The 12384-nt window shown below is 41.2% G+C and overlaps 1 protein-coding gene across 1 annotated transcript; it reads left to right on the top strand.

The window, feature by feature from the left end:
- The first annotated feature begins 301 nt into the window (after positions 1-301).
- Positions 302-9317, top strand: LOC144499102 (hemagglutinin/amebocyte aggregation factor-like). The gene is made up of 6 exons (XM_078221179.1): positions 302-381; positions 1851-1880; positions 3937-4015; positions 4447-4635; positions 8028-8180; positions 9209-9317. Exons 1-6 carry the CDS (start codon positions 324-326, stop codon positions 9252-9254), a joined length of 555 nt encoding a protein of 184 aa, XP_078077305.1. The 5' UTR covers positions 302-323; the 3' UTR covers positions 9255-9317.
- Positions 9318-12384: the final 3067 nt, after the last annotated feature.

Raw genomic sequence — 12384 nt, 5'->3', positions numbered from 1 at the left:
AATGTAAACTACCCATGGGGGAGAGAATTAATGCCTGTTTCTGGGCTGTATGGTTAGTAAAATGCGTGACTTAGGACAGTGTATCTGTGTCTGGCTGGGTCAGACGTGGGTACAAAATCCTGTTCCCTCAGAAAATCACCTGCTGTTCTATCTTTGCTAGATTTTCTCAGCAGCAGCTGTAGTTAATGGAATTTTGAAACTCAGGTTCACATGGTGTGTTTGTCAAGGCAGCTGATAGGGATATGTGTTTGGATATAAAAGCTAAGAACAGGCGATCCTTCTCCTCTGTTCTGCTTTCAGAGTCAGCCCTTTGATCAGGAACAATGAGGACACTTGGTCTTCTTCTCATCCTCATTGCTGGAATCCAAGGAGAGATTCCAGGTAAATGGAAAATAAATAGTTTTACTAATCCAGTGTAACATTTTCATAACCTAACCAGCCAATCTGGTGGCTTCTTTCAATAAAATTATTACTTTAGTGCCAATAAATGTCTGTTTGGGAATATAAAGAGCTGTTTGTAATTGTTGGTTTGTGGGCGAGTTGCTCATGGGAACTGGAATGGAACTCCCTAAGCTAATATTATGCAGAATGCTTGAAGTCAATTGAGACAGGAGAGTTTTATCTGTTTTAGTTGTATTAAACCTGGCAGGTTTATTTGGTATCACGGGCTTTCAGAGTGCTGCTCATTCGTCAGGTGAGTGGGCTGTATGGTTAATGAAATGCGTGACTTAGGACAGTCTATCTGTTTCTGGCTGGATCAGACTTGGGTAGAAATTCCTGTTCCCTCAGAAAATCACCTGCCGTTCTATCTTTCCCCAGATTTTCTCAGCAGCAGCTGTAGTTAATGGAATTTTGAAACTCAGGTTCACATGGTGTGTTTGTCAAGGCAGCTGATAGGGATATGTGTTTGGATATAAAAGCAAAGAACAGGCGATCCTTCTCCGTACAGCAGTTCTCCGAAAGCTCGTGATACCAAATAAACCTGTTGGACTTTATCCTGGTATTGTGAGACTTCTTGTTATTCTGGGCCCCACAAGATCTCCAGTGTATATCACTCCAGCCTCAGTGTGAGTGTCTCTTCTGTATGTTGTTGCCTGGGCTGTACATGTATTTCAACTGTTTGACTTTATAGGTGCAGTTTTTGTAGGATTCGGGTAAGGTTTATCAAAGGGAGAAATAGAAGTTACATCCTCATCAAAGCAGGAAAAACACATCGTAAATCACATGCTAGCTTTGTACAAAGAGGACCCAATAGTCTGTGATTTAATCCCTTTAATATTCATTGATGAGGATAACTGTGAAGTTACACAGACTGGGAGGGATGTGATTCCTTATACTAGGAACATATTTCAGTAAAACTTCAACTTACTGTTGAAGATTGAAAGCTGGGACCTGGACTCTCGCCTTTTGGTTAAGATCAAGCATAGGATCAAGCTTGGGATCAGGTGTAGTGTCTGTTCTTGTCAGTTTGGATCTAGTATATCTTTTTTGTGGTTTGGTTTCTGTTTGAATTGGCTTTTGGAGCAAGCAAGGAGAGGGATTAAGGGCTTACCCTGTCCACATTGTCTTTGTAACTTTGAGAAAGGAATAGCATTTTCTTTTAAAAGTTGGGATTTGGATAACAAACACACAATGATATTGTGGTTATAACTGTCCCTGAGGACAGACAACTAAATGTTGAGATATAAAATAATCGCTGCAGACAAGCCTTACATTCAGCCCAGAGTTTGCCATGCATGAGAGGAAGCCTCATGATACACAATTTGTAATTTTTCAATATATGATACTTGTGAAAGGATTAAGAGGTTTGCATCTCACTAATATATTCTCAATAATGTTATCTTTTGTAGCACAAACATCCAATGAGATCCGACATCCTGGTAAGTCCCATGAATCTTAATATTCAAAATAGAATATGAATATTGTACCTGAGTAGATAAACACCACACGCTGGTAGCCTATCCACTCAAACATAGTATTAGGACCTCCTTGTAAGCCTCGTCCTGGGATTAGCAAAATTGGCCATTAACAGGTTCAGGCAGTGGACGGTTGAAGGGGTTGTCTATCCCGACAGTCAGCCCCTCTACTACGGACACATTGTTGGTGGGTGGCCTTGGAGTGGGACCATGTGGTTTCCACAAACGCTTCAGACCTTCTGCAACTGGTGGGTGCTGTGGGGGCGGGGTCTGACATGTTGCTTTCGTTTATTAAGTTTCTTTTTGATCTTCTGTTTTAGTTACAGTGCCCCACCAGGGACTGTCACAGCCTGTTGTTGCCGTCAAACTCGGGTCAACTGACACCCTGGACAAAGACACTCAAACTCTCAAATTATTGTACAACAAATATCCATTATTGTACTCTTACCAAATTACCACAAAAGTATCAAACTCTTACTACACAAACTTTAGTACATAAAGTATCAAACTTCATTACACACACAATATTCAACCTCTGTCTTGCATTGTTGTATTCAAAGTACCTAACCTCTGATTTACTTTGATATACACATCGTATTCAAAAGCTTCACAAAATATCCAAACATACGATCTGTACTTAGATACTGCCAGAGGTGAGGCAAGGTGATCAGACATCCTCCCGGTAGGCTTTGTTCCAATGTCTCCAAGTCCCAGACTCAGGGGTCTTCTTGCAATGGGTAGTCCTGAAGGTTGTCATTCCAGAAATCCCTATGTTTCTCCCTATGGAGATCCTGCTCCCACTGATCAAGTTTCCAGGCACATATTCATAGGACAGGCACTAATCAATCACTGTCCTTCTGCATTATGGATTCTATGCTTCTAAGAATGCTCGGAGTTGTGTCTCTCTCAGGAGCATGACAGACAGGGGTCTCTGTTCAATCATCTACAGGACTAACCATCGCAACAAGACCCCCAGAGTCCAGGAATTGGAGACATCAGAACAAAGCCCATAGCAACAGCCGCTGTCCAATCAGCTCCTGTGCCTATTCTTCACTGTAGACCCCAGTGTAGCCTTGCTGCTCCCACAGTCCTTAGCCTGATATAGAGTTAGCTCTCTGAACCATCAGGCTTTACTGGTGACTTCATGGATACCCATCAGGCTACACTGTCATTTGTGTTTAATTTATTGAAGTTCTTTTGTTCTAATTGGAAGAGTATGAATGGGTAATGGCTGAGGAACAATGGGTTGTGTGATAGGATAGCTGTATTTCTGAGCAAGCCAATAAACTTTCTCAATAAAGAAAAGCTCTGTGTCTTGGTTTTGGCTTGACTAACCGGCTTGAATCCCATCAACACTCTTCACTCATTCATAACTTACAATCACCAGCTTAGAATAAGATTCACTTTCTGGGGTGTGAGGAATGTTTAATGGTTAGTGACAACTCCCAAACTGCTTGGAAATCCTCTCACCATTCTTCCATCTCTCTTTCTTTTTCTCCTCTCCCTCCCTTCATTCCATCTCTCCTTCCCTGACCACTCCATCCTCTCATTTTCTCCCCACCCTCTTCCTACTTCTCTCCCTTTCTATGCTCTTATGCATGCATCATTCTGACCTGAATCATTTAAGCAATGTGTGTAAAATAAATCACATTATAAGTATACAGGCTAGGGAGACCTCACTTCTTTGTAATTAAACCAAAAATGTTGGTATTAATGTGGTGGCCTAGTCAATATCTGATCAGACATATTAAAGTTTTGAGTGGGAGACCTTTCTAGTGAATCCTAGTCTCAGATACTCATGCAAATTAGTGGGTCGCATTTCGTGTCATTGCTTGATAGAGGCCCCAAAGAGAACCATAGCATGAGGTCCCCATGAGGTACGCATTTCCCCTGCAGGGTGCTGCACTAGTATTCCACACTTGTGGGGGTAGTCAGTGCCCTGAGATATATTCCATTTGTCCATATTATATTGAATGCCTGTTGAAAGTTAAACTTGTTCAATAATTGTGCTCTATTTCAGATCATCGTTGGGTGAATGAGTTTGATGACAAAGTGCTTTTTACTTGTCCCACATTTAATACGATTGTTTCAGTTAGCAGGTAAGTGAGCTAAGATCACTGCACAATCAGCTGAGGGGGGACCTATTAGGTCCATAGGAATATATCACAGAACGTTTTTAATATTCATAGTTTCTGCATTTCCTCTTTGTGCTATAATATCCAGCAACTACAAAGAGTGTGGCCAGATCACCTTTGTTCACCTCTTGTTTTGGATGTAGAGATGAACAAGATGTCTAACTATGCGCAGGTTGACTGTGATGTGGAATCATGATCTTTGTGGGTTAATGCTGCCTTAGTCGATTTAGTTAGTTTCTTTATAACTATCAGAGGGAGGAAATGATCATCCTCTGAGTTAGTCTTTCAATTTGAAGACACATTTTCGAGTAAAGACAGCTGGCAAATTCACAGACCCACCAAAATTCTAACACTTGTAGTTGTCCTGAAAATAATTTTTGTGTTTTCTGTTCTAGTCAACATCACAGTTACCATGAGGATCGCTTGTGGGATTTCAAATGTAAGTCAACATTCAATGCGTTGCCAGCTTGTGCATGGACTAACTACGTGAACACCATGGATGAAGAGTTTAGCTTCACCTGCCCGTTTGACTCTATCGTTACTGGTGTTGAGGCTTATCACAGCAACTATTATGAGGACAGGAGGTAATTGGAAACATTGGAAAATAGCATTGTTTGTATCAGAGGCTAATATCTGGATATGTTTTGAAATAATTAGGCATAATATCCTCCGTTTGTTAATGCAAACAAAGCCAATGTTTATTTCTTTCTCAGCACCTTAAATGCAGGTTTTACTGCAGCTTCTGTGTTATGTCGATGTTACAAATGTATTCACTCAGTGGTTATGTATAAATCTAGACTGAAGTATGAAAAATATTGAACATAATAGGGAGGTCGATTGAGAAAAATATTTAAGAAAAATAATTTCATTTTAAGATTCTGGTGTCAATGAATCATATTTATACTATTTTACAAAATTTACAGCTAAGTAACAGACTATTCGGCCCGACCATCTACAGGAACCTCCTCTCACTCCTTTTCATCTAACTCTAGCAGCGTATCTTACTGTTGAAGTGGAAATGTTTCCTGCTTCTTGACTGTGAAAGATAGACTCTACAAAATTTGCTTCGTCAATATAACAAGCATTTATTTACTAATAACTGCATGCAGTAAATGGCTGAAACTTGGGGTCAGAGAGCAGTTGGTTCAACTGCTGATTCTTCCACGAGTCCGAACTCACACAGAGAAACTGTTCAGTATTTATACATAATCATTATCAGTTTTCATGACTAGAGCATATTCAGGAATTCGATTAGTAATAGAATCGTGAGCAATATCAATAATCATGTTTTAACTTGCTGACCTTCCAGAACTCTCTGTCTCATTATTCATACCCTTATCTTGTCCTTTGATGGAACTGAAGAAGGTCGGTGACTCCTTCCTCCCTGACCTTATCTTGTTTTATTTACTCATACAGCCTTATTAACCCTTATAAGGGTCTGGCATTTCGAAATAGCTTTGGTCAGCCGTTCTTTATATTGTAACAAATAGTTGACCAATTTTCCCAGCATGCTACTGCTTAGTTCATACAATTCCACACTACCTTTCTCCCTCTTTAATACATCTATGCTCAAATCTCAACTATTTGAATATTCCACGTGCTAATTATTCTTTGGATAAACAAGTGCCTCCTCACTCTCCAGTTGGATGTATTGGTGACTCTTTTATAGTCCCTAGTCTTGGGCTTCTCAACAAATGGAAACATCACCTACACATCTATCCTCCCAAAACCTATCGGATTCCTCTCGTCTTCCTCTCTCTTGAGATTGGGATAAAGCAGAGTCTTGGTTTGGACTGCGTTCACCCATTAACCTACACCTCACTTTGCCACTGCTTTCATTATGGGGATACTGTTATCTAAAATTAAGTACAGTTGATAAACTTATCACTGATTAGAGCATCAGCGCACATCGACACAGTATAACTGTGGCTTCAAGTTACCAGTTTCAGGCTACTTAGAATTTTCCAGGTGGGACAGAGAACCTAAAAGAGGTTGCTTCACATTGTTTTGGTTTCAGACAGCCACATTAGAGCTGCCATATTTCTGGGCTGCCTTTATGTTTTGAGGCCTGTACTGAGTCAGCAGGATAATTGACTCTTCACTAACTTTATAAGTTTGAATTTGGAGCTGCTACCAGCATTTGCCTTTCAGCTCCTCTTGGCTCGAGCACAAGAGGGATCAGTGTTGTGTGAGGCTGAAAATTCTCACAATGCCAGTTCCCCAGCTTCACCCGGCCTCTGGAACATTTTTAGGGCTATATCCGCACATACCCAGTGGGGGTGAGGAGGGTGATAGCTGATCAGGTTACTGAGGCAGAATGTAATTTTCCAATTGGCTTCAGAATCCCACAATGGCAGTTTAAGTGCCTAGAGGTGCACACACACAGTGGCAGACTGGGGGGAGGAGGGCTAGGAAGGGGCTCATCAGTGGTCTAGGCCTGCCTAGAGTCCCTGAGTGTCTGGGTGCAGAAGCAGCCATGGGTGCCCTGTGATGAGTCCTTCCCCTCCCCAAATGCCCAACACTCTGTGGTGACCTGGCTATGCTGAATCAATTTTTAAATATAAAAAGTCAGTTTGAGTGAAGACACCTCCATATTGAAGCACTCTCTCTGTTATTCACCTTCCATTGCAACCTGCTGCTCACCTCAAGCTGCAAGGTTTCTGATTGTCCATCTGGATTCCAGTACTCACCCTTAATTGCACAGAGAATCAATCTGTAAGCCAGCTAAGGATGCACCCCCAGTGAAAATCCTAATGTGTATCTATATCGTCCTGGGGCAGGTTCAGAAAGAGTCTTGACATCGGTTTCCCACCCTGCAATAGAAATTCAGCTTAGTGCCACCAGCTAGATACTTAGAAAAGAAAATCTGCAGCCGAAATGTGCCTAAAAGGGTACCCGGTTTGGGGAGTTAAAAGCCTTTAAAACCCCTGTAGAAGTCATCACTGTTGAGAGCAGGCTACCAGGACTGGTGTGTAATGGTGGAATCTTGTCCATCAGAATGCGTCTGCTTGACAAAACAAAGTCATTTATACAATAAAATACTACTTCTGCCTTCATCTCTGTGTAAGCGCTGTTGTGGTCTCGGTATAACTTACCTCCTGGGATACACCTCTACATTCAGTCAGAATTTAGTTGACAGTTGGCCCCATAGCTTTCTGGCAATTGAGTTTAATCTACTTTGGCCACTTGGGATTTCGAATGTAGCTCTGGGCAGGGGTGCAAAGTGGAATGGGGATGTGTCGTGGTGCATTTTACCTCTGAAAAGAGTGCATACTTTCCCCCGGAAGTGACAGTGATTGTGGGAAAAGATGTAATACATTATTATACAAATGAAGGTACATTCATCCTTCCCCCTCTCAAAGGGAGGTCTGTCATTTCCAACTCCACACTGCTTAGTGAGCAGTCCAGGGCTTCAACTCCTACCCACCCTCCTCTCAGCAATGAAGTAACATTTATCCCCTCTCCCTCCCCAACATCCTCGGTGTTTTTTTGACAAATGTACACACTCTCAGCTATTTTAGATTGTTCATATACTTTTTTTATGTTATCATATTATCACAGGGGAGACAATGGCCTCATGGTATTATCGCTAGATTATTAATCCAGAAACTCAGTTAATGTTCTGGGGACCTGGGTTCGAATCCCGCCACGGCAGATGATGGAATTTGAATTCAATAAAAAATATCTGGAATTAAGAATCTACCAATGACCATGAAACCATTGTCAGTTGTTGGAAAAACCCATCTGTTTTACTAATGTCCTTTAGGGAAGGAAATCTGTTGTCCTTCCCTGGTCTGGCCGACATGTGACTCCAGAGCCACAGCAATGTGGTTGACTCTCAACTGCCCTCTGAACAAGTGGCCAGCCAGCGATGTCCATATTTCATGAATGAATTTTTAAAAATATTGTGACTGGATCTAGAATTCCAGTATTGTGTCTGAAATGATTGTCTCATTCACTGCTTTATCATTCTCAGGTGGAAATTTTACTGTTGTCGAGTCAAGAATAGCTGCAATAAAAACTGTTTCTGGACAGACTATCTTAATCTTTTTGATGACTACTTCAGTTGGGTTGTTCCTAACGCCACGTACCTGGTGGGTGCATCCAGTTACCATGACAACTATCATGAGTAAGTAACCTGCTACTTATTACATTTTACTTTGAGTCTCTTTTTATGCGCAGAAGATTGACTAACGACTTGATAGTCAATGATACCAGGACAGATACCTCTAGAGTTTCACCATGCTGGCTGCTGGGAACACAGTGATTTGGGGAAATTGTACTGTGGTACTGATAGGCCACTCGTAGAGATCATATAGTTTAACCTAAACTCCGGCCATTTGTTTTAATATTTATGGAAATAGACCAATATCTAGACCAGAACATGGCTGTAGAAGTTCTGCAAAGGAAGTACAGTGTACATGTCTGTGATGTTGTAGATGATGATCTTTAGTCTGGATTCAACATGGTTTTCTCACAGTTAAATATAATATCGCCTCTACATGTTTTCTTACTGTTTAGCCCCATGGCACAGATACCTGTGGGTCAGGTGTTACCAATCACTTCACTCTCTTGGCTTGCATCCTTCACTTCTACACAAAGAATAAAATCTCCACAGCAAAATCTATTAATTGGCTGTGAGGAATGTTCCTTAAACCCTCAGCGCATTTCACAAGGTTTCTTTAAAAGCTCTTTAGAAACTGCAGCTTCAGGATAGAGACCTTTTACCTTCTCCGTCTTCCCACTGGTAACCTCAATAACAGGCTGAGCAATTCCCCCTTTTATAATGGGGATGATTTTCTGGGATAGTTATGGACAGAAGTGCAGAGAGGGTGGGGGGGGGGGGGGGGGGGGCGGTCACACAGGACAAGGCCCAAAAATCATTTAAATGTGATGTGGGGTGCTTCTAGAAGGTTGAGAAGGACCACAGTAGGGTCACTGGAGGGGGGGAGCAACTGTGGCAGCCACTTTTAGGGGTGGAAATTTTGATGGAGGGTCTCTCTTAACTGTTTTACTTATAAGACTGTCACTGTACGACCTGTAAATCCAGACCAGAGCACTAGAAGTGAAGGGATATGGAGAGCAGCCTGATATGGCTGCAATGCATTGCTGGTCTATCAATAATGGCTACTTGTCTTTTATCATCTTTCATTACAGGGACCGTCGGTGGAAGTATCAATATTGCACCCAACAACCGTGTTAATTCAGTACATGCTGTTGGAAGAACGTTCACCAATATCCAGATAGACATCTGAATGAAATATATTCCAACTTAAAAATTGAATAAAAATTGAAATGAAGTAAAACCTGACATAAAGAAATTAATTGGGTTTTTCTGTATTTTCATTTTGGGGTGAAGTTACGTTAAGCAAGATAAAACATGTTGATGGTTAGGAAATGGAACACATGTTTTTTACACAAAGCATCAGCGACATCTACCGTCAACTCGGGAAGAGTAGAGGTGAAACAGGCATCTGTGCTGTCCAGTATTGTGCCTGATATTTCTGTTTCCAACACCAGCCACTCTCCTACTTCCCCCCAAATGAGAAGGACAGTGTATTTCAAAGGGTAAATCCTCAAGGCCAAAGACACAGCTTGTCACTCTGCCAAGGGCAGTCACAAAGTACTCATTTCAAGGGGCAAGATTTGGGGCAGCTCAATGGGCAGTTTTCTTGGTTTGTGTAGGGTTGCTGTAAATATTTAAACAATTAATTTCAGGGGTGAATTTCCATCAGGATCCACCCACTGTATTAGCATGGGAGCAACATGGCCAAGAAAGTGGCTTAGATCTTAAAACTGGTTTCTTGTATTTTGGCTGCATTATAAATCACTTTCGTGGGATGTTTTACTGAATATTTCTGTCCTTATTAGTCAGAATACTTTGTTTTCTACATCTTAGTTTACTTTAATAGGCAGATTCTTGGTTACTTACAACCTCAAGGATGTGTTCACTAACCTTGAAAATTATGTACATTAAGGTTATGCGCCCCAAAAAAATGCACTTTTTGTTTATGGTCTTACGACCACAAGATTGATGATTGATATCAAATTTGGTGTCATGCAGATATTTACAGACTAACTACACACTGTTAAAGGGAAAATTCTTGTGATGCTTGAAATTTGCAAAGCGTAGATGCACACAAGGCATAGTTCTGAACTCACCCACAAGAGGAAACATCCTTTCCATGTCCACTTTGTCAAGACTGTTCAGGATGATATACTTCAATCAGGTCACTCTTCACTCTTCCAAATGCCAGTGGAAACAAGACTAACCTGTTCAACCTATCCTCATAAGACAATCCACTCATTCCTGGTATCAATCCTGTAAACCTTCTCTGAACCACCTCCAACGCATTTACATCCTTCCTTAAATAAGGGGATCAACACTGCACACAGCATCGAGAGTAGTCTCAACGATGCTGTGAATAACTGAAGCATAACATTTTTACTTTTATGTTCAGTTCTTCTCTTAATAAAGGATAGCATTCCATAAGCCATTGTAATTACTTGCTGTAATTGCATGCTAACCTTTGTGACTCATGCACTTTAACCCCCAGATCTCTCTGCACCTCAGAATTCTGCAGCTGGGCGCAAAGCCAATCTCGCCGGCAAAACAGAGCCGGGAAGATTGCGTGCGGCGCAAAAACAATTTGCGCTGGGCGTGAATCAGATTTTTGGTCTCACACGCGGTCTTGGTGCGGTGAGCTGATAAGATCGCACCCATGGATATTTTTTGGGATAATTACACCCTAGTTGGAAGTCAGCTCAATTAAATAACAAGCCTTTGATGGAAGGTTCCAGAGAGTGCTGGAAAAAAAATGCAGCCAGTTATTGGACACAAATGTCAGTATTTATTTGTATTGGGGGTTGTGATGGTTTCAGAATTAATTAAATTTGAGGTTAAAAAAATGGAAGTGCAGACTCTATTGGGCACATCAAATGGAAACAAACACATTCCTTGCTTTCTTTTATATCAAAAGCAAACGTGTTATAATTTATAAGGTCATAAGTAACTCAAGAGTCCATTTTTCTCAATGCACTGAACGATAATGATAACAAATGGATATCAGTTCCCCTGTCAATCAGGAACATACAAACATGAAAACTCATGGGCAGGAAAAGACACATTTCATCCATCACGGTACATGTATTGCCCATCCCACTTCAAGTCTGTAAATCCCTGGCAGAGGAGATTTTTAAAAATTAAATTAGGAAGGGGTGGGAGTGGGGTGGAAGATGTTTCTCTTTTCACCTGACGGCAGCGGAGCTGTTTTTATGATAGAACTTTTACTTACAGTTCCATTTCCAGAAAAATAAATACTCAAAGAGAGTATTGTAAATGTAAACTGTGAAAAACCAAGATAAAATAACATTCACTGAAAGACATACTTTTACTGTTGAGTACCACACAGTTTGTAGTCAGGTCAGATTGGAAGGTTCATCTTTCTACCATGCCGTGTAATCCATTTTTGTTCCATCATTCCAAAGGATGTGTCCCTCCTGCATTAGATCAGAAATATTTTATCACACTGGAGATTGCAAGATTATTTAGAAAGATAAATCCTCTCGTGGAAGACTGATCATGCATTGCTGGAAGTGGGGCTACAGGGCTGCTGTTCTTTAGGTGCTACCTGTCTCTGCCATGCTTTGGGTGCTATGTGTCTCTGGCATGTTTTGGTGCTACATGTCTCTGTCATGCTTTGGGTGCTATGTGTCTCTGGCATGTTTTGGGTGCTACATGTCTCTGGCATGCTTTGGGTGCTACATGTCTCTGTCATGCTTTGGGTGCTACATGTCTCTGTCATGCTTTGAGTGCTACATATCTCCATCATGCTTGGTGCTAACTTTGCACTACAATGTAAGGTTAGCGCATTTAATTAATTAATTGCCAGTTTCGACATTCAGCAGAATATGTTCTAAGGGACAAAGTATCAGAGCACTAATGATCTTACAGGATGCTGCTACTACTCACTGCTATTGCGAGGGAAATTGACTGAATGCAAGAAATGTTGGAACTCTTATTACTGGAGATTCTAAAATGAAAAATGTACCTTTTTTGGAAGTGAGCAATACTCTGCACTAAAAAGAAGCACTGGGGTAGCATTCGGAGAGCTGAAATTGTCTTACCTGTGGCCAGAACCTGGGAGCAGTCAGGCTGGGCATGGTTGTCAAAATTGGGGTGCTAACATGATGGTTTTCAATACACCTTAACTGTTTCAATCTAAATGTGGACACCATCACAGAATTCAGATGTGCTGCACTGCCAACCATTCACATTCAACTTAACTGCACAGATAGGCTCATTTTGTTAACAAGAACTGTGTAACGTATCC

This window comes from Mustelus asterias, chromosome 9 (genome assembly GCF_964213995.1).
Source record: "Mustelus asterias chromosome 9, sMusAst1.hap1.1, whole genome shotgun sequence".
Taxonomy (NCBI): domain Eukaryota; kingdom Metazoa; phylum Chordata; class Chondrichthyes; order Carcharhiniformes; family Triakidae; genus Mustelus; species Mustelus asterias.
The sequence above is the reverse complement of the archived record's forward strand: the minus strand, read 5'-3'. Positions and strand labels throughout refer to the sequence as shown.

What these genes read in the sequence shown, in the direction of transcription:
- LOC144499102 (XM_078221179.1), top strand. Translation starts at nt 324, where the DNA reads ATGAGGACACTTGGTCTTCTTCTCATCCTCATTGCTGGAATCCAAGGA. An exon ending in CAATGAGATCCGACATCCTG is followed by an intron (nt 1,881 to 3,936) that starts GTAAGTCCCATG and finishes GCTCTATTTCAG; the next exon opens with ATCATCGTTGGGTGAATGAG. An exon ending in AACTATTATGAGGACAGGAG is followed by an intron (nt 4,636 to 8,027) that starts GTAATTGGAAAC and finishes TATCATTCTCAG; the next exon opens with GTGGAAATTTTACTGTTGTC.